Source organism: Triturus cristatus, chromosome 5_1, assembly GCF_964204655.1.
Source record: "Triturus cristatus chromosome 5_1, aTriCri1.1, whole genome shotgun sequence".
NCBI lineage: Eukaryota > Metazoa > Chordata > Amphibia > Caudata > Salamandridae > Triturus > Triturus cristatus.
In genome coordinates this window covers 807,653,539-807,672,616 of record NC_140587.1, presented here as the reverse complement: position 1 = coordinate 807,672,616, position 19,078 = coordinate 807,653,539, and the positions used below count along the sequence as shown (strand labels likewise).

The 19,078-nt window shown below is 44.7% G+C and overlaps 1 protein-coding gene across 2 annotated transcripts in view; it reads left to right on the top strand.

Moving 5' to 3' along the window:
* Nucleotides 1–19,078, top strand: part of DLGAP1 (DLG associated protein 1) — a 1,292,753-nt gene that overhangs the window by 762,953 nt on the left and 510,722 nt on the right. For both annotated transcript variants that reach the window (XM_085605839.1, XM_085605838.1), the window contains exon 6: nucleotides 14,569–15,599. In XM_085605839.1, the coding sequence (XP_085461965.1) occupies nucleotides 14,640–15,599 (960 nt within the window). In that variant the 5' untranslated portion in view covers nucleotides 14,569–14,639. The remainder of the gene's footprint in view (nucleotides 1–14,568; nucleotides 15,600–19,078) is intronic.

The following is a 19,078-nucleotide window of genomic DNA, read 5'->3' as shown; positions in this document are numbered from 1 at the left end:
TTACACCTCATTTAGTGAGGAGACCACCTGCCTGCCCCCACTGTGACCACTACAATGGTCACATCAGGACACCTTGGCAGCCCCGCCCTTGAACCCATCTGCCCTTTATTTTCAGGCTCACCCAGACTGACGATGCCACAAGGAAAGGAAGAGGACTTCATGTGTAATTCGTGGCAGACTGTGCCCAAACTTTGGCGCTATTTCTAAAATAACTGTGGAAATTATTTGTCTTATCAGCTGTTTTCCTTATCATATTTAATAAAATGTGTACTGCTCAACTGTCTATGTTCAGGGATGTGGTATTTCTAAAAATACTGTTGACCCTTTTCTTAGGATATAAAATAAAAGCAGCCCGAGGTGTCCAGTTATGTGAAACCAGAGCCCCTTGTGGACCCCATCCAGGCTCTGACTGTGAAAACAAATAAACCCAGGCACCAAGGCTGGGCTGGTGTACTGGGCATCGGATGGAGGCTGGAGGGGTGGGAGGCTGGTTTTGTTAGTGCAGGCTGCAAAATCGACCCCCAGTAACAAAACCTGCAGGGCTGTCCAGCAGAATGACTCACTTCTCACTCTCAAAAACACAAAAATAACTCCAGAATTCCTTGTAAGCCCAGCAGATTTCCTGCAACAATAAAAGAGTCAAGATTTATATCTCAGGTGGTTGATCTTCCTGTTGGAGAGAGATTGGAGTATTGTCTATTGACAGTTCTGACTCATCCATTGTAGCGCAGAGGGTTAAGTTTGCTGTTCCGAAGAACCTGTACCATATAGATCACACAACTATATTTAATGGGAATAGCTCAGTGGGTTACTGCTTTTGTTACAGAGAACCTTTAGTTACTTGCAGTGCATAACAGCACCTTGAGCTATGACCTGCCATCAAAGAGCTGCATAAAAACTGTGTGGTGAGGGTTTGGAGGTTATGTTTTTTCCCCAGTCATTCATTATCCTAATACTGCTAAAATTGGTTTGTTTGGGTAGAAATGCATTCTTATTAGAAAATCCAACCACTGTTTTATGTTTTAAATCCTCGGGTTGTGCTTCTCCAGATCTTAAAAAATGTCAACCAAAATTGATGGCATGTGAATCCTAATACCTTGTAGCCCCTTCTGTCTTGTAAACATTTTCTAAACATTGATTTACACACGTATGATTCATTGTCTCTGTATGTGTGCATGATGTAAAGTGCTCCAAGTCCCTCACTGGTGTGAGAGGCACTATCAAACAATTTAAATACATGTGAGAGAGGGGCTATGGAGAGATGAGGGGCAGTGTTGGAGGGTCATAGTGAGGGAATCATTGCAGGGCCCCAAGAAGATTGTCGTATACTGGTGAAACGTAAGGTCATCATTTACTGTGCTCTAAAAGCTAATACAATGTGTTATAGAATGCACCATTTATACAATTTTTTCTAAAATTTTCTTGGGGAGAGAACACCCTCTACCCGTATCCCCTTTGCAGTTGTCAGGCTTGCTTGCTGTGTTCGCTCGCATCACACCGTGCAGGGGATGGGCACAAATTTGTCAGGCCTGCTTTGGGTTCCCAGTTCGGCCCTTTCTGGCACCAAATTAAAAGTGCCCCATTTAGCAAATGAGAGATCTAAACAAGCATTGGCAAAGCCAATAGGTCTTGCCTTTGGGACCTCTTAGGTTCGTGATTTTTTTTAGTGACGCTGTACAACATAACTAATGTACTATTGTGTCACCAAAAAAATTACGTTGGATGTATCCTTCACTTCCCGAATGAAAATATAATTTTGCCTATTACTCTCAAGAGCTCTTTCAAGTTTTTTGTGGGTAGGAGAGTTAGCAAGCCAGACAGTTCAAAAGGTATCGTTAGCAGGACACTTAAATACATAATGTCGATGTTTGAGCAGCTAGCTGGCTGACATGAATGTGGAGGAGCCCTTGTGGGTTTCTGTGAGTCAGATCAGATTTTCCTGAAGAATCCCCAGGGGCCATATGTATCAAAAAAGAGTTTTGCGATTCTCTAATTGCGATTTTCAGCTAATCGCAATTAGAGAATCGCAAAATGCAATGTATGTAGGATTTGCTAAAAATTTTGTGAATCCTACATATTCCTTATTTGCGAATCGCAAATTGAGATTCGCGAATAAGGAATACCTTCCCATTCATTCCTATGGGCTAGGAGGCCCATAGGAATGAATGGGAAGACATTCTCAATTTGCGATTACCAATTAGAGAATTGCACATTGAGAATGCAATTTCAGGGTTGCAAGGGTGCCAAAAGGACACCCTGTTGCACCCCTGAAGGCATGTATGTGCGACATATGACACTTTTAAAAAATCAAAAAAGTGCTTTTTTAAAGAAAATTGCAAATTACCACCAACTTGAAGTTGGTGGTAATTTGCAATTCCTTAAGGCCAAATAGCAAATTTCTGGTGCTTCCAGAATTACATTTAAGGAATCGCAATTTGCAATTCCTTAATTGCATTCGCAAAATAGAGAATCGCAAATTTAGAAATTCTCTATTTTGCGATGGCCTTTTGGGATGATACATCCCAAAAGGCATTTTCCAATTCGCAAACGGGCCAATTCTGAGAATCGGCCCGTTTGCAAACGGGAAAAAGGCTTGATACATATAGCCCTTAATCTTCTGAGCCCTGCTTATCCCCTTCCTTACTGTCCACAAGTGCACCAAAGGCACACCTGTTTACACGAGGAGCACTGTTTTCATGTCCTCAATGTTTGAGGCAAAAAACACTAATTGATTTCCAAACTGGGAGTGTAAAAGCTAAGGTAACCATGTCGTTTCTTCTTATATTTTGCATGCTTTACATAATCTTGCATTGCCTGTGAGTGTTTGCTTTTTCCAGGATGTTGTTACTTTTTTTTCAAACAGTGCATAATTTGAATTGACACACATCAAGGTGTTTATAAAGGGGCACAATTGGTTGTGGCTGAAGGCAGTGCAAGTGTCTCTGAGTGGGGTAGAAAGGTGCTCAGGGGGAGAGAGGATGTGGCACTATGGCCAGAGCTACCAAATCTGGAACTGGGGAATCAGGCTTCATGAACAGTCCACCAGATCTCTCTCCTGATGAAGCACATTCCCCCGCTAGACCACAGAAGCCCTGGTCTCTTAGCACCAGCAGGGGGACCCTACCGAAGGCCAGTGTGGGTTGACCTTGAAGCCCTGTCCACCACAATCCATACTGAAGTTCACCTCCCTTCTTCCAGGCAGGCCTACAAAGCAGCACACCCTAGATTAGAAGAGCCTTTGTCACTGAGGCCAGTCCGCCTCACCCATTAGTGCCTCATTGGCCTTTTTCCAGCAGTAGTAGTTCAACTCACCAGGGATCGGCAATGCGGGATTTGGTCACACCAAACTGAGGGGCATATTTAGGAGGGCCTTGCGTCATGCTTGCACCACGGAAAGTGGTAAATGCACAACACAAATCTGCAAGTCATATTTATGAAGCCACGCAAAGCCACTTTGCATGGCTTTGAATGGTTTCATGAATATGGAGTAATGCAACACAGAGCAAATTGCTGCTTTTCCTTACTCTGCACAAGGGAGGCGTTGCAGTGGGTGTTCCCACTCAACTCTCCTGTTTTTTTTACGCAATGACTTGTAAACCTGGGACTGCATCAAAATCTTACGCCTCCCCAAGGGAGGCACAACAAGGAGAAATATCTTTATTGCTCCCTGTTTTTCCTCAATCTATATGTGCAGCACACATAGAAAGAGGAAAAAGCCTCTCAGGATTGTTTTCGTGCAGGAAGGTGCCTCTTCCTGCACAAAAACAATACTGCATGCAACGGAGGCACCCTTGCACCACGGTGCAAGGGCGCCTGCGTTGCCGCTAGGCTGACAAAATGGCACCAGTGCACTTGGATAAACATGTATCTATTGGTTGCATTGCATAACGTTATAAGCTGTAACTCATCCATGAAATGCCAAACATAGTAAAAATTGGGATGTTTTGCTCTTTCTAGCCACACCTCTGACTCCGCCCACTGACCCAAACCTCAGATTATTCCTGCCCCCTGATGCTCCGCCCACAGTTCCCCTACTTTTTTTCCCCCACTTCGACCACTGCAATAACCACAAACACCAAGGGTAATACGCAGCCACCATCATTAGTGGTAAGCAATGAAAAAACTCACTGACAGAAACCCTCCTGAATATTTCATAGCAGTACTATCAATCACCTTAATAGGCAGAGCACAGCAGGTGCTAACACTGACGTTTTTTCCTAAAACGAAGTAACTTCCATTTCTCCAGCGATCAAGGTCTTTTTTTAAATGAGGATAAATCCAAAGTCGGTGAATATTAATAGGGGGGTGTGCATAATGTTTCAAAGGGAAAGCAGCCAGACTTCAAGCGTGTTGTTCTCCTCACCAAATGCTTTAATCAAGCAGGCTGCACACTTTCAGAATTAGAAGCTAAGACGCGATTGTCATTTGGTTGCCAGGAAGCGCAGCTCATGTATAACTGTCGGAAGTTGCTTTTTCGAGTGTTCAGCCCCTCCCGCCATTTTCAAGTAATGGTGCATTTGGTGGATACAGCGTTCTAAATATCACACACTGGTATATTACATCGCACCTCTTATGAACAGTCGACCATGTATCTTTTGCACCAGCTTGAGTTCTGAAATCTAGTAAGCAGGCAAGGCTGGCCATTAGTATGGGCGAGCCTCTGGATTCAAGCTAGCCTGGCTGATGAGGGGTGTTACCCAGAAACCGGTCCCAGGATGCTTGTTTCCGGTCCAGGGAAGACATGGCTTGGCAGTTCGGGCTGGACTGTTCAAATGAGGCACAAGGTCAAGACTGATTTGCATATAGTTGTGTCTGAACTGGGGTGGCAAAGTGAGCTAAAGAATGATGATGGATTCAACGCAGAACTGTGACTGGGGATGACTGTTTGAAAAGTTTCAGCACTCCGTCCATCATCTCCTTGTGTTTGCTTCGAGCTGGGCCCAGGTCCAGGGTGCCAATTGTCTGAAGGGTGCATTGAGCTTTGAGCATTAAGGTTATACTAACAGAGGTGCCCCTCTCATCTTGCTCCAGCTTTGTCTGTGTCCCTACATGCTCGTTTCTGTCTAATTTGCCAGTTTAAACTGTATGCTGTCCTTCATTATCATATGGCATTCATTGTTTTTAACACCCCTTTAGCCCCCTTCCTTGCCCTCCCTTCGCTCTCTGACCCCTGCTGGCACACATCATCAAAACCATCATGTGGGCGAGGCAGCTACGCTATCAGTGATTTAGGTGAGCTGAGGGAGGTCTGGGGATGTTTCTGTTCAGGAGCCAGTCCCTGCTTATCCAGGTACTGACCAGTGAACTCAAAAGGGACCCCCTGATGCTTCATTTAATTCACTACCATCAGCAAGGGTATCAAATTTCAAAGGGGTGAGGAAAAGAAAGATAAGGAAACAGCGGAAAAGGGTGAAAGCAAGGACATGAAAATATCCTTCAAGAGTGAGATAAAGACACAGGAAGTACAGGGTGGTGGAAGCAACAGCCCTGAAGTGGATCAAAAATAAGCAACCACATGACTCACCATCAATGGTTGCCGGCTCCAAAGAAAGACCTCTGGCCCTTGCACTTCTTTACTTTTTTAAATAAATTAAGCACTGGTGTCAGCCTTAAAACAGGAGGGCTCTAGGCTATGATAAGGTGAAACTGCACTGTTACTTGTGCCCCCTTATTAAATGTATTCACATAAAAACAGCTTCCGAGGTAAAGATACATCTCACCTACAACCCCTTGAAAAATGGCTGCGATTTAACCCTTTCCAACACCCAATAGCAACAACAGAAAATAAAATTAGTTTGTCTTGTACAGTCATGCTACACTGGAAAGAACTGTCGATCACCATAAAAAAGATGAGTTATTTCTCAAATATTATGTCTGAGGGTGACTCTTCATCTGGACATGACCTACATTGCTTGATATCTACAAAGACTGAGACTAATCACTTATCGATTACTTAGGCTAAAATGTTACAGCATATACAAAAGCAATTCCTTTGGTTGGTCCCTGAATGTGTATTTTGTTGCTATTTTTGACCAATTCGTACCCACAATATGACTTAGAGTTTGAACAAATTGTATAAATCTAAACAACTTTATACAGTCCCTAAATTCCCCAACAGATCTAAATATTCATTTGGTGAAGGTTTCAGCTTGAGGCCTACAAACTGGTTTTAGATTGCATATATCTCCCTGCTATGTACCAATGTGGTCCGTGTTTGTAACCATAAGAAACTGATATCAATGTAAACAAACAGGGTCAGTTTCATATACCACCAGTGACAGATTGGATCTGTTTCAAACCCACTCCTACACTCTGATAGTACATATCATGCCCTGATGTGTGAGAGCAGACATACAGGACGACACCCCTTTTCTCTGGTTGCCCCTCTAGAATGACAATGATTCCCCAAAATAGGCAAGTCTTGTGCTTCAAGACCTGCCATTCCTGTTGCGTTTCCGGACAGTGACTTGGAGATGGAAATGAGCCCTGGTGTGATCTGCTCTTTCCGAGCTGCCTTCAGTGGGACATAGCCCTGGTTAGCTCAAATCTTTTAGAGAGTGGCCTAGATTTGGACACGAGCCATGGTGTTTTCAGCACTTTCAGAGAGTGGTGCTGAGGGGGACATGAGCCCATGTGTGAACCGCTCTTTCAGATATTGACCTGGAGTGAGACTCAATCCCTGATGTGATCTGTTCTTTCAGGGAGTAGACCTCGAATGGGACACAAGCCTTAGTGTGTTCCTCTCTTTTGCAAAGTGACCTTGAGTGGGACATGAGCCCTGGTGGGATCTGCTCTTTCAAAGTGACCTTGAGTGGGACAGGAGCCCTTCTGGCATCCGCTCTTTCAAATGGACCTTGAGTAGTACAGAACCCTGGTGTGTTCCTCTCTTTTGTAAAGTGACCTAGAGTGGGACATGAGCTCTGGTGGGATCTGCTCTTTCAAAGTGACCTTGAGTGAGAAAGGACCCCTCGTGGGATCTGCTCTTTCAAACTGACCCTGAGTGAGACACAACCCTGGTGTGTTCCTCTCTTTTGTAAAGTGACCTAGAGTGGGACATGAGCCCTGGTGGGATGTACTATTTCAAAGTTACCTTGAGTGGGAAAGGAGCCCTCGTGGGATCTGCTCTTTCAAAGTGACCTATAGTGGGACATAACCCTGGTGTGTTCCTCTCTTTTGTAAATGACCTTGAGTGGGACATGAGCCCTGGTGGGATCTGCTCTTTCAAAGTGACCTTGAGTGGGACAGGAGCCCTTGTGGCATCTGCTCTTTCAAAGTGACCTTGAGTGGGACAGAACCCTGGTGTGTTCCTCTCTTTTGTAAAGTGACCTAGAGTGGGACATGAGCTCTGGTGGGATCTGCACTTTCAAAGTGACCTTGAGTAGGACAGAACCCTGGTGTGTTCCTCTCTTTTGTAAAGTGACCTAGAGTGGGACATGAGCTCTGGTGGGATCTGCTCTTTCAAAGTGACCTTGAGTGAGAAAGGACCCCTCGTGGGATCTGCTCTTTCAAAGTGACCCTGAGTGAGACACAACCCTGGTGTGTTCTTCTCTTTTGTAAAGTGACCTAGAGTGGGACATGAGCCCTGGTGGGATGTACTATTTCAAAGTGACCTTAAGTGGGAAAGGAGCCCTCGTGGGATCTGCTCTTTCAAAGTGACCTTTAGTGGGACACAACCCTGGTGTGTTCCTCTCTTTTGTAAAGTGACCTAGAGTGGGACATGAGCCCTGGTGGGATGTACTATTTCAAAGTGACATTGAGTGGACATGAGCCCTGGTGTGATCTGCTCTTTCAAAGTGACCTTGAGTGGGACACAACCCTGGTGTGTTCCTCTCTTTTGTAAAGTGACCTAGTGTGGGACATGTTCCCACCTTGTGGGATCTGCTGTTTCAAAGTGACCTTGAGTGAACATGAGCCCTGGTGGGATCTACTCTTTCAAAGTGACCTTGAGTGGGACACATCCCAGGTGTGTTCCTCTCTTTTGTGAAGTGACCTAGAGTGGGACATGAGCCCTGCTGGGATCTGCTCTTTCAAAGTGACCTTGAGTGGGAAAGGAGCCCTTGTGGGATCTGCTCTTTCAAAGTGATCTTGAATGGGACACAACCCTGGTGTGTTCCTCTCTTTTGTAAAGTGACCTAGAGTGGGACATGAGCCCTGGTGGGATCTGCTCTTTCAAAGTGACCTAGATTGGGACATGAGCCCTGGTGGGATCTTCTCTTTCAAAGTGACCTTGAGTGGGACACAACCCTGGTGTGTTCCTCTCTTTTGTAAAGTGACCTTGAGTGGGGCATTCGCCCTGGTGGGATCCGCTCTTTCAAAGTGACCTTGAGTGGGACACCACCCAGGTGTGTTCCTCTCTTTTGTAAAGTGACCTTGAGTGGGACATGAGCCCTGGTGGGATCCGCTCTTTCAAAGTGACCTTGAGTGGGACATGAGCCCTGGTGGGATCTGCTCTCTCAAAGTGACCTTGAGTGGACATGAGCCCTGGTGTGATCTGCTCTTTCAAAGTGACCTTGAGTGGGACACAACCCTGGTGTGTTCCTCTCTTTTGTAAAGTGACCTTGAGTGGGGCATTAGCCCTGGTGGGATCTGCTCTTTCAAAGTGACCTTGAGTGGACATGAGCCCTGGTGGGATCTGCTCTTTCGAAGTGACCTTGAGTGGGACACAACCCAGGTGTGTTCCTCTCTTTTGTAAAGTGACCTTGAGTGGGGCATTAGCCCTGGTGGGATCTGCTCTTTCAAAGTGACCCTGAGTGAGACACAACCCTGGTGTGTTCCTCTCTTTTGTAAAGTGACCTAGTGTGGGACATGAGCCCTGGTGGGATGTACTATTTCAAAGTTACCTTGAGTGGGAAAGGAGCCCTCGTGGGATCTGCTCTTTCAAAGTGACCTTGAGTGGGATACCACCCTGGTGTGTTCCTCTCTTTTGTAAAGTGACCTTGAGTGGGGCATGAGCCCTGCTGGGATCTGCTCTTTCAAAGTGACCTTGAGTGGGTTTCACTCTTTCACTGACAGTTATAACAAGGGGGTCACAGGGTTCCTACTGCTTGTGGATTTCTCATGCTGCTGTCACTCTAAGTTTCTCCCTTCCTAAAGTACATCACTTTTTTCAGACCATCCTTCTCAATTTGCCTCTTCTCCATATACCTACCACTCCACCCCACAGCAATGGGTGTTATCTAAAGAGCTTGCTTCAGGGATGAGCAATTATGGAAAGCAGTTCATCATTTAGCATTTTCTAGCATCCCATTGACTGACTGACTACACTTATATATTCCGCCAATACCCAGACTGGTCTCTTGGCGCTGGTTTAGGAGCACCCTAGCCAAACAAGACACAAACACGCACACACACATACACAAACACATAAATTCACAACACTCTTTACCAAACCTTCATACACGCACGCACACATGCACCAAACGTTTAATAAAAAAAATGCACACTTACCTGCTGCTCTGCCTTGGCTGTTCCAGGAGGCTTTGGACTGCTGCCTTTCTTCATTGGCTGACGGAAGGCAGCAGTCCCAATGTCATCACAGAGTGGGATGGGGTCAGTGAGACTTCTGACCACACGCCACTCTGTGATGAAGTGTCACTGATTGACACTCAACTCTGGGCGCTTCAGAGCTTAAAACTGAAGCGCCCAGGTGCGAGGCAATCAGTGACGTTACCACTAAGGGGAGGGTCTCAGGGACCTTTGCTGAGCTGAGGAGGTCAAGCCCACAGGAGCTGTGACTTCCTCGGCCCAGCATAGTTCAGCTCAGGCAGCCAGGAGTCTGTGCATGTAGCACATGTCTGGCTCCTGACTGCCTGACCTGAAAATGAACAGTCTGCCAGGCTGGCCTTTGCTCAGCCTGACAAACACTATTCATAAGGGGCAAAAGATGGGGGGGCTTGGCCCCTCAGCCCCAATGGACTGGTCGTGGCTGGATTCAGGGCGCAGCTAAATGGCTTTTGGCGCTGCACTGTGTCATTTTCTTGTAGATGAGGCCCACAGTACTTATTTCTTTGGCAGTGTAAGAATTTTATTAAGTGCTGCAAATCACTCTGACCATTTCGGAGAGCTTGATCAGAAAGACTAACAAGGAACCTTCTGCAAGCACAAACGTTGGAGCCAGCCAGAAGTGCTTCAATCAAATACTGCACACTCCTCAATCTGACAGCCTGACCGAAAATGACTTTCATTTTCCCCAAACCCGCTAAAAATATCCTTATCTGGGGATATATACTTAAACGTGGAAGCATCATGTAGGCAAAGCAACATCCAGATTAGTCAGTGATGTCTTCATTATAGCCTCGGGCAAGATATTAATCTAATTGAAAATAAATCCCCAAGTGCATGTAAATCCATAAAGACATCAGTGGCTTACAAAAAGTGTTTTAACATCAATCGCAAGCCTCGGGCAAGGATATCATAGAGAGCATCTCACGATAGTAAGGCCTGCCCGGAAGTGGAGCTCTCTGGTACTAACAGAGTTTTTTGCCCCGGTGACAGCTGGGACTGGCGCACACTCCGCTCAGGATAGGTTCCTCCCAGACATGCGCAGTACTAATTCAAGAAAAAATAGGCTTTTTTATTTAAGGTCGTAAATTTCAATTACATTTTGGTAAAAAGAATGTATGTGTCCGTATTATGGCAGCTGTAATAGGCTGAACGTGCTCTGAAAACTTGTAACTTAAATATTTTTAATGACTAGGTGGAAACTGACAATTTAAACAATGTTGCTAAATTGTGTTATATGTTGGTTTAAAAACTGCCACTATGAGTTATTTGACTCTTCCGGTTTTAATGATGTCATCATTTGTAATGAATGGTACTCATTGTCGGACTGGCCAGCCGGGCAAGTGGGTCATCCCCCTGGAGGTTGGAGCCCTAGGAGGCCGGTTGTGGCACTTGGAGGGTGGTTTCAACGTCCACGTGCAGTGGTGCACGTTAGGCGATCCCAGCGGCAACTTGAAAGAGTTGCTCTAGTTGTAGCGCACATTAGCACATCTGCACATGGGGGCTGAATTTCAAATCTTTGGCAGGGCTGTTTTAAGTTCCCAGTCCGGCCCTGGTGGTACTGCCAATGTCTATGGTAGGCTGAGTGAAACTGCAGTAAGTCTTTGTGGCAAGACGGATCACGGGCCTGTCGGGCACAGCGGGTCTTCAGAGGCTGAGGCTAACCCGCCCGGGGGCTAGAGAGACCAACCAGGGGAGGTTGAGCAGCAGAAAGTAGGAAAGCCTTCGGGGTTGTGTCACCATTACCTATCTTGTCAGCAACAGAGACTGGGGGGGGGGGCATTTCCCGTTTTGAGTCAGGTATGCAAAATCCCATCCATGTGATTTCATTGCATATTTTGATGGGGCCAATAGTCGTAGGTGATTAAACCGTTGGGAGAAGCCAAAAGGCCAGGAGCTGAAGGCAACCGCCAACCTGCTTTTTGGAAACGGATACCTTGTGGACAGAGAACATATCCTGGTTTGAATGGAGGAGATTAGAGAACGACAGCGCGGTCGAGAAATCTAGGCGAAAGCTTAACATCGTGGTGGGCAAGTTCTGCAGGAGCAGAAGACAAAGTCTTCTTGACAGGGGTGGGCAGCAGGGACCTGTTCCTGCTGAATATTTTGGCTGAGCAGGCTGCTCACAGGAAGTCGGGGTAGAGCCGCCATAGGGGGATCTATCAAATGATGGGGAACCTTTGTCAGCGTGGCAGAGGCAGTGGCGTTAATCATTTTCAAGGACATCTTACGGAGGCTGGTCGGCCAAAGGAATTGTAAAAGTTACCCTATAGGTGACCCTTGGGATGCCTAGCTGTAGGGGCACCGGGGATGGTGAGGCAATAAAGGTAACAAAGTGGATAATTGCAAGGCAGACAGTGAACTTGCAGCCCAGATATGGCTTAAACAGCCTATGATGTCACACATCAGTAGCAAGGGAAGCCTAGAAGACGAAGCTGCGCTCACCCCAAGGGAGGTTCGCACACTGTGTATGGTCAAATGTTGAGCCACGAGTGAAGTTCTACCTGTGAGCAGAGACAGTGATTAGCAAATCTTATCCACGATTTATGGTTTATGACCATGATTTATAGTTCTTATCAGTGATTTATGGTTGTTTATGGCAATTATTTATGGCTCTTTCTTGTGATTTATGGCTATGGTGAAACTAATAAACTATGGCCTGTTATCTGCACCCAAAGACTCTGAGTATTAATGGGTAAGGTTTGTTGGGTTGGTTGGTGGACGGTTGGATTGGCTGGCGCACTTGGGCAGGTTAAGATGTAGAAACCAGGAAGGGACATCCCTAAATTGTCAACACTGCTTCTGCATGCTAAATGCCCTCAAGCTTTAGCCTGCAACCAAATTATGCTCCCAACTCCCGATTACCTGAGAAACCCAGATATTGACAGTGTGGCGGCTGAGCAAGGGGCCGTTGAAAACAGTCAATAATCGCTCTATGACCATACCCTAACGTAACATGAAAACAAGGGGTAGTTGGTAACCTTTGAAAGTGGTGTGGAAAGCGAAATGCCTCACCTCTTCCCAAAAAAATAAGTAAAACACCCCCTCCCCACAAACTCTCAAAATAAAACACCCCCTCCCTCTAGAAGGCCAAAATAAATATCTCCTCTCTCCAAAAACCCCTACTAAAACACCCCCTCCCTTCAAAAGCCCCAAATAAAACTACACCAACGTTTAAAATAAATAAAATTAAAAGAAATGGTACGTACCCAATGCTGCACGTCCTCCTCAGTGTTCTGAATCTGCAGTCTGTTGTGAAGCTCCCCTAACCAATCCAGATGCTTTTATCATGTTATTGACCAGCATGAGAGACGCACCAGGATTGGATTGAGCAGTTTGGTCGGATGCTCATTCAGGCCCTGGAGGCCTCTGCTTGCTCTCCACCCAGCTGTCTAATACAGCTCGGGATGGAGAGCTTCAAAGTGCGCACGTCAGGCTGCCCATCGCAAGACAGCCACCAAACTGACATGCAAACTTTGGAGCGTCCGGCCAGGCGCTGCTCCAGTCCACGAATCAGCAGCGGAGGCTATGCCCCGCATGTCTCTCAGTTTGGGTACACTGCGGAGCGCCCTTCGGTAAAAAATAAAATGGCAATTAAATAATTTCATTGGCATCTTATTATTTTATGCGCGGCTCACAGCGGGCGTGGGGGAAACACTCCCCTGCCCTTGTAGAGAAACCGCCTCTGAATCGAATACAAGTATAGGAACTACACCATCCATTGCCAAATTGGAGAACCAAGACTGTACTTGGGCCTCCCTAGACCAGGTGCACAATGAAATGAAGTCATACCTCACAGTAGTCTTTCTTTTCCAGTGCATTATAGGTTTGTAATAGTATTCCCACACCGACACTGTTCCCTTACACAAGGAATTGAATTTGTTTCTTCAATATTACTTTGAGATTTTGGATTTGCGTGTTTTATCTGTCCAGTAATAGATGGTCTTTCAACTGTTTTTATATGGTATTGCATACGAGCTCTGTACTTCATTGTCTTTGCAATTGCTTGCATTCCAATGATTCGCTGTACACTTCGATCTGTTGCTCCAAATGCCATTGGGCCTCGTTTGTGTTTTATAAGTGCATAAAGTAAATAAGTGAATGAATAATTGAATGAATGCTGAATCTTCCCCAAAATCTGTAGGTGTCTGGTCCACTCTCCAATGATCCAACAGCTAGTACCAAACATTATTATATTTTCAGTATTGATTTTCGTTACTTAAATAGCGCTATGTTTTCACCTATACTCTCACTTAGCACTATATGTACTATGCTATGGTCATTTGGATGTCTACAGGAATCTTTCTGTGATGCGCCAGCGCCCTGTGGAGCCTGATGGGAGCTGTAGAAAACCTCAAAATAAGTAAACAATAATAAAGTGGCCAATATTGAAATGATGCACCCCACCGAATGCATTGCTAGCAGGATAATGCACACAACATGGCATTTTATAGGAAAGGATGTAAATAAACTTTCTGTTTACTGTACTTATCAATGTGGCGTTTAACAGAGATCTGACCCCGCCAATGCAAGACGTTCATAAATATTCGCTGTCCGCATCACAGCAACTAAATATTGTAATAAATGCATTTTTATTGTTTGCTATTTCAAATGCTTTAAGTCTGGTGTTTATGTTGCTGGTTTATATATGTCATTTTCCTCTTGTCATCTTTTCTGTAAAGCCGACTATCATAACACGAGTAATTATTGAATCTCTTACAATCCTTTCCCAGTTTATGACGTTGTCATTTAAAAGCAGCCATTACCCACCTGCCGTACGAGCGATTTTCCTTATTATATTTTCCATTTTCTTAAACTGCCTTTTCTCCAGCAGCCTACTCTAATATTTGGACTGTAGAAATTCGTTTTTCTGAGGAGCGTATAGTCGGTAACTGCAGAAATTATGGTTTTGGCTACTTCCAGGGTGGAGGAAGGCTATAGAATAGTAACATAGTATTTTTATGTTTTGACACACATTAATGAGAACCTAGACATTTCTACTGCTTTTCTTTTGAATAGTAGTTTAGACAACAGCCTAAATGCATTCTTTCTACTTCCTTTTCACAGGTGTCTCTCAAGACCTTCATGTTGCCTGACTTTATTCATTAAATGACGTGGGTACAATTTTTGCATCGACAATGAAAGGGTTATCGAGCAGCCGCAGCCATCACCATGGTGTGGCATGTGACGCTCCGTGCGACTCCATGACACATCATCCAGAAAGGAAGCCATACTTGTTAAATCCAGTGGACCCTCACCCAGCGGATCACCCCTACTATGCGCAAAGGAACTCTTTCCCGCCGGAGTGCATGATTCCTTATGCCGACAACCTTGCGTGCAGCACTTTTCCCAGGAGACATTACACCCCTCAACAGGACTCTATTGATGACTGTTCTCTTGTGCCCCATGGGTCAGTTGGTAAAGCCAATCGCATTCCACCCAGCCTTATAGACCACTTTGAAAGGCAGCTTCCAATCAATCGGGATGGCTACCACACCTTGCAGTACAAGCGAAGCGCCATGGAACAGCGTAGCGACAGCCCAGGGAGGATACGTCACTTGGTTCACTCTGTTCAAAAACTCTTCACCAAGTCCCATTCCCTTGAGGGGCCAACCAAGGGAGGGGTCAATGGTAACAAAGCGAGCCCCGAGGAGGTGCAAACTGGGAGGTATGGTAAGCGGAGCAAGAGCAAAGACCGGCGGCCCGACGTCAAGCCCCGGTCGAACATGTCTGGATGGTGGGGTTCAGAAGACAACTTAGACAGCGATGTTTGTGGTTATCATGGGCCTACAGGGGTGATGACAATGGGGAGGTGTCCGGATCGGTCCACTTCCCAGTACTTTATGGAAGCCTACAACACCATCAGCGAACATACGTTAAAATCATCAAGAAGCAATAATGATGTCAAGTGCACCACTTGCACCAACGTACCCTTGAGCTTGCCCATCAACCTGGATTCCCAGCTAATGAAGAAAAGCTCCTGGTCATCCACGCTGACAGTGAGTCGAGCCCGTGAGGTTTACCAGAAGGCTGCCCTCAATATGGATACGCCCACCCTGAAGTCTGAGCCGCAGGAACGGCCCTGTCAGTATCTTCAGGTATCGTATCACATTAACTACTCCTATGCAGCCATTGTTGTTTTCAGGTGTGCATTAGACACTGTATGAAAAAATTCAATATATGGCCGAGTCGATTGTCCCTGAAAGGCAAAGAAAGTCCATGATTGCTATCTGTCGAACTTAGAAAAGAGTTTGTTGAGCCAAGCACTTTCTGAATCACATGGAAATTTGGGTGGTTTGAGGTGGTTTTGTCTATGTTACCCAGAGGCTGAAGAGAGATGCCCTGTTGGCCTATAACAGACCACTTCATAAACGTATAAATGGTCAATACTTAAAAGCAACTGAGACTTTCATGATTTTATAGAGAACAATTATTTTCTTTTCTTAAACTCACACTACAAATGTAAATAAGGCTTAAACGTATTCTTTTTGAAGTTTTTATATTGTGAATTTTTATTAATTGTACAATAAACTAAACTAAACTAAACTATAACAGACCACTGGATGAAGAAGGCCAACACAAAGCCCCCTCTAAGTACCTATGTATGCATGTATTTTTAAATTAGAAATGTGTTTCAATACATGAGGCTGCCAAGTAGCTAAAGCCATCTCTAGGCTAAGGCTAAAAAGGGTTCCAGTTGGGTCTTTTATTTAGTCTCAGAATGAATCTCATCTATGTTTTAGGTATTTGTCACTGGGCCTGATTCACAAAATCATTCTTGAAGTTCAAAGTGTGCTTACAGTGGAGAAAACTCTATAAGTAATGTAGATTTCCATTGCCAGAAGTTTAGGGTGTGGGATAGGAAAGGGGTGTTCATTAGGCCTTGGGTGTGCAAAACATGAGGAATACCCACAAATCCATTGATTTGTGGGCATTCACAAACATGTTGTAGGTAGTTTCCCACCCTAGCAACATACATCAGACTATTCAGTTGAAGACAGTAGTAAATGCCATAACAGTGGGAGAACGGAATCACACAAAACGTAGCAAAAAGTTAGAACATTACTCCAAAAGCATACTTTTTGTTATTTGGTGTACATGTGATCAGCCGTTTTTGAAAATATTTACATTCAACGGTATACGAGTGGTCATGATTGGGTTGAAAAGTTAGGTATATCTGAACAATTAGTCCCGCTGTACTACAGTTTCAAGAAATAGAGAACTCTGATTGGCCGAGGGAGATCTCCGAGTCCTGAAGTTCAAAAAAAGGTTTTATACCCGATCCTCTAACACTTGTGGGCGGGGGATCCAGAGGGACTATCCTTGGACCAAAATAATTTTAAAAAACTATTGTTACACGGTACTCCTGTAGGACACTGCATAGCCTTCCTATGAGTTACTGTGTTACAGGAGCCACCACTCAAGCTTCACCTCAACAGTTTCATGTGATTGTGCACTTTTTTTGGGTGAGATTTTAACAAGTCCCTTAGTACCTTAGTGGTCAAGCTTGAGTAGCTGTACTGCAGGGATACCGCAGTACCAGAAACAATTAAAACAATAAATAAGTAAAACATGGGGTGAGGTCCGCAGGAGGATTGGTGTCCATGGGGGTTGGATGCAGGGCTTGGCCTGGCCAAAGGGTGTGTGCAGAGGGGGGTCACGACTCGCAGCAGTGCTCGGCTTGCTCAGATGCCAGGCCCTGTTTCCAACCCCTGGCTGCGCCCACCCGAAAGCCAAAGTCTGCTAGGGAATGAGATAGCTGAATATGATCAAAAACCCAAGAGATTCACTGAAAAAAAGCAAAGGTTAAAGTGACATTATAGTTAGGTATTGTAATAGGTTTTTACCTTACCTTAAAACTTTCTCAAAAATCCATTCAATAAAACAAAGATTAAAGTGACATTTTAGCTAGGTAAGTTAATAAGATCTTAGCTTCGGTTTAAAAACCCTAGAAATTCACTGAAAAATACTAAGGTTTAAGTTATGTTATAGTTAAGTATTGAAATAATACAAAAACACATTTTTTAAAAACAAAAAACCTCTGAAATTCACCAGTTATCGTTTGCTGGGATAACTATAACTTGTGCCACTGCCATGCACTGCTTATGACTTCACATATTACATCACTGATGACATCTCAAATAGCTTCATTGATGACATCACTGATGACAAAATTCAACCTATTGCTCCTCACGTTACTCGATGAACAGCTAGATCATTAAAAAAAATCTATGCAGTAAAGGACTCCCAAAGATATACAGCACAGAATGACTATATGTGCATGTGTACATATATGAAATAGAAACAGTGTAGTACTACAGACAAGTCTAATTCAGTACGGTAAAATGTATAGGGTGCACACTTTAGCTACCAGTAAAGTATCAAGTGCAAGCAGTACTTCATGTATACAAGGTGAAGACTGAGTTCAACTACTAGTGTGAGTTGTACATGCATGTTTCATATGGGTTGTGGTTTAAAACAAAGTCCTTTTGGCAAAACATGTGCAAAAAACCTGAAGCATCTCCTCACTAAACCTTATTCACTTGTGGATTTTTGTGCACATACTGACATTAAAGAGTTTTCATGTCCTGTGGGCACCCAATCCCCTGCCTTTGTGCAGCATTGGGTTGGCCTGTGGCTATGCCTGCACCCAACCCCTTACAGGCACCCGAACCTCTGCTGTGCATGGACTTCAGCCACTGCAATGTGGGGTTGGGTGCCCAACCCCTCACTGGTCCCCAACACCCCTCCACATACGGCTGAAGGTGTAGGGTTCCGCACAGGGCTGGCCTACCTACCTCCTCCATAGGCAGTGAACGCCCTTTCATTTATTTTTGTTTGTGCTGCCCAGGATCCGCGATTACATCACAGATCCACATAGGGGAGAGGATGCACTGGGGCCACAGAGGATCTGCGCAGCCTCTGAATACCTAAAAAGTAATTTTTAAACCCCGTCCCACATGACAGAGGGGGTCAGGTTACCCTTATCCAGCCTCCTTATGTGTTTTTTTAAATCAATTCCAGTACACAGAATCCGAGTCCCCTGGTACCAAGATGGTGGCTACAAACATTTAGCTCAGGTCGCCACTTTTTGATATGTATGTATATATAGTTCAGGTACATGTAAGTATAGTAAATCTTAACTCACTTATTTAGACTTACCCAATTATTTTTTTTTGTACATAAATATGTCCCACACAATAGTCACATGGTATACAAGTGCTTAACGTGTTTAAAAAAATAAGTGTTGTCCCAAAGATTCTTGCAGAAGGCCTTTGCTGGTACTGCTAAATGTTGGTTTTGCTTTCTGTCTTTGTCACTGTTTTCCCACCTGTGTTTTCCTCTTACTTTTTTCTTTTTCTGTCTTTCTATATCAGTTTTTGGGTGAAAGTCTGGTGATGAAAAAAAGGTGCCCCTCTCTAAAAATGAATGCTGGTGGGTTCCACCTGCAACTTCTGGCTCACATAACGCACTAGTGCTATGGTATGCTCTTGTAAACAATTTTTTAAGAGATCAAATGGCCCCACCTACTATGAAGGTGACCAAAGACGTAACTATATATAAACTACAAACCTGT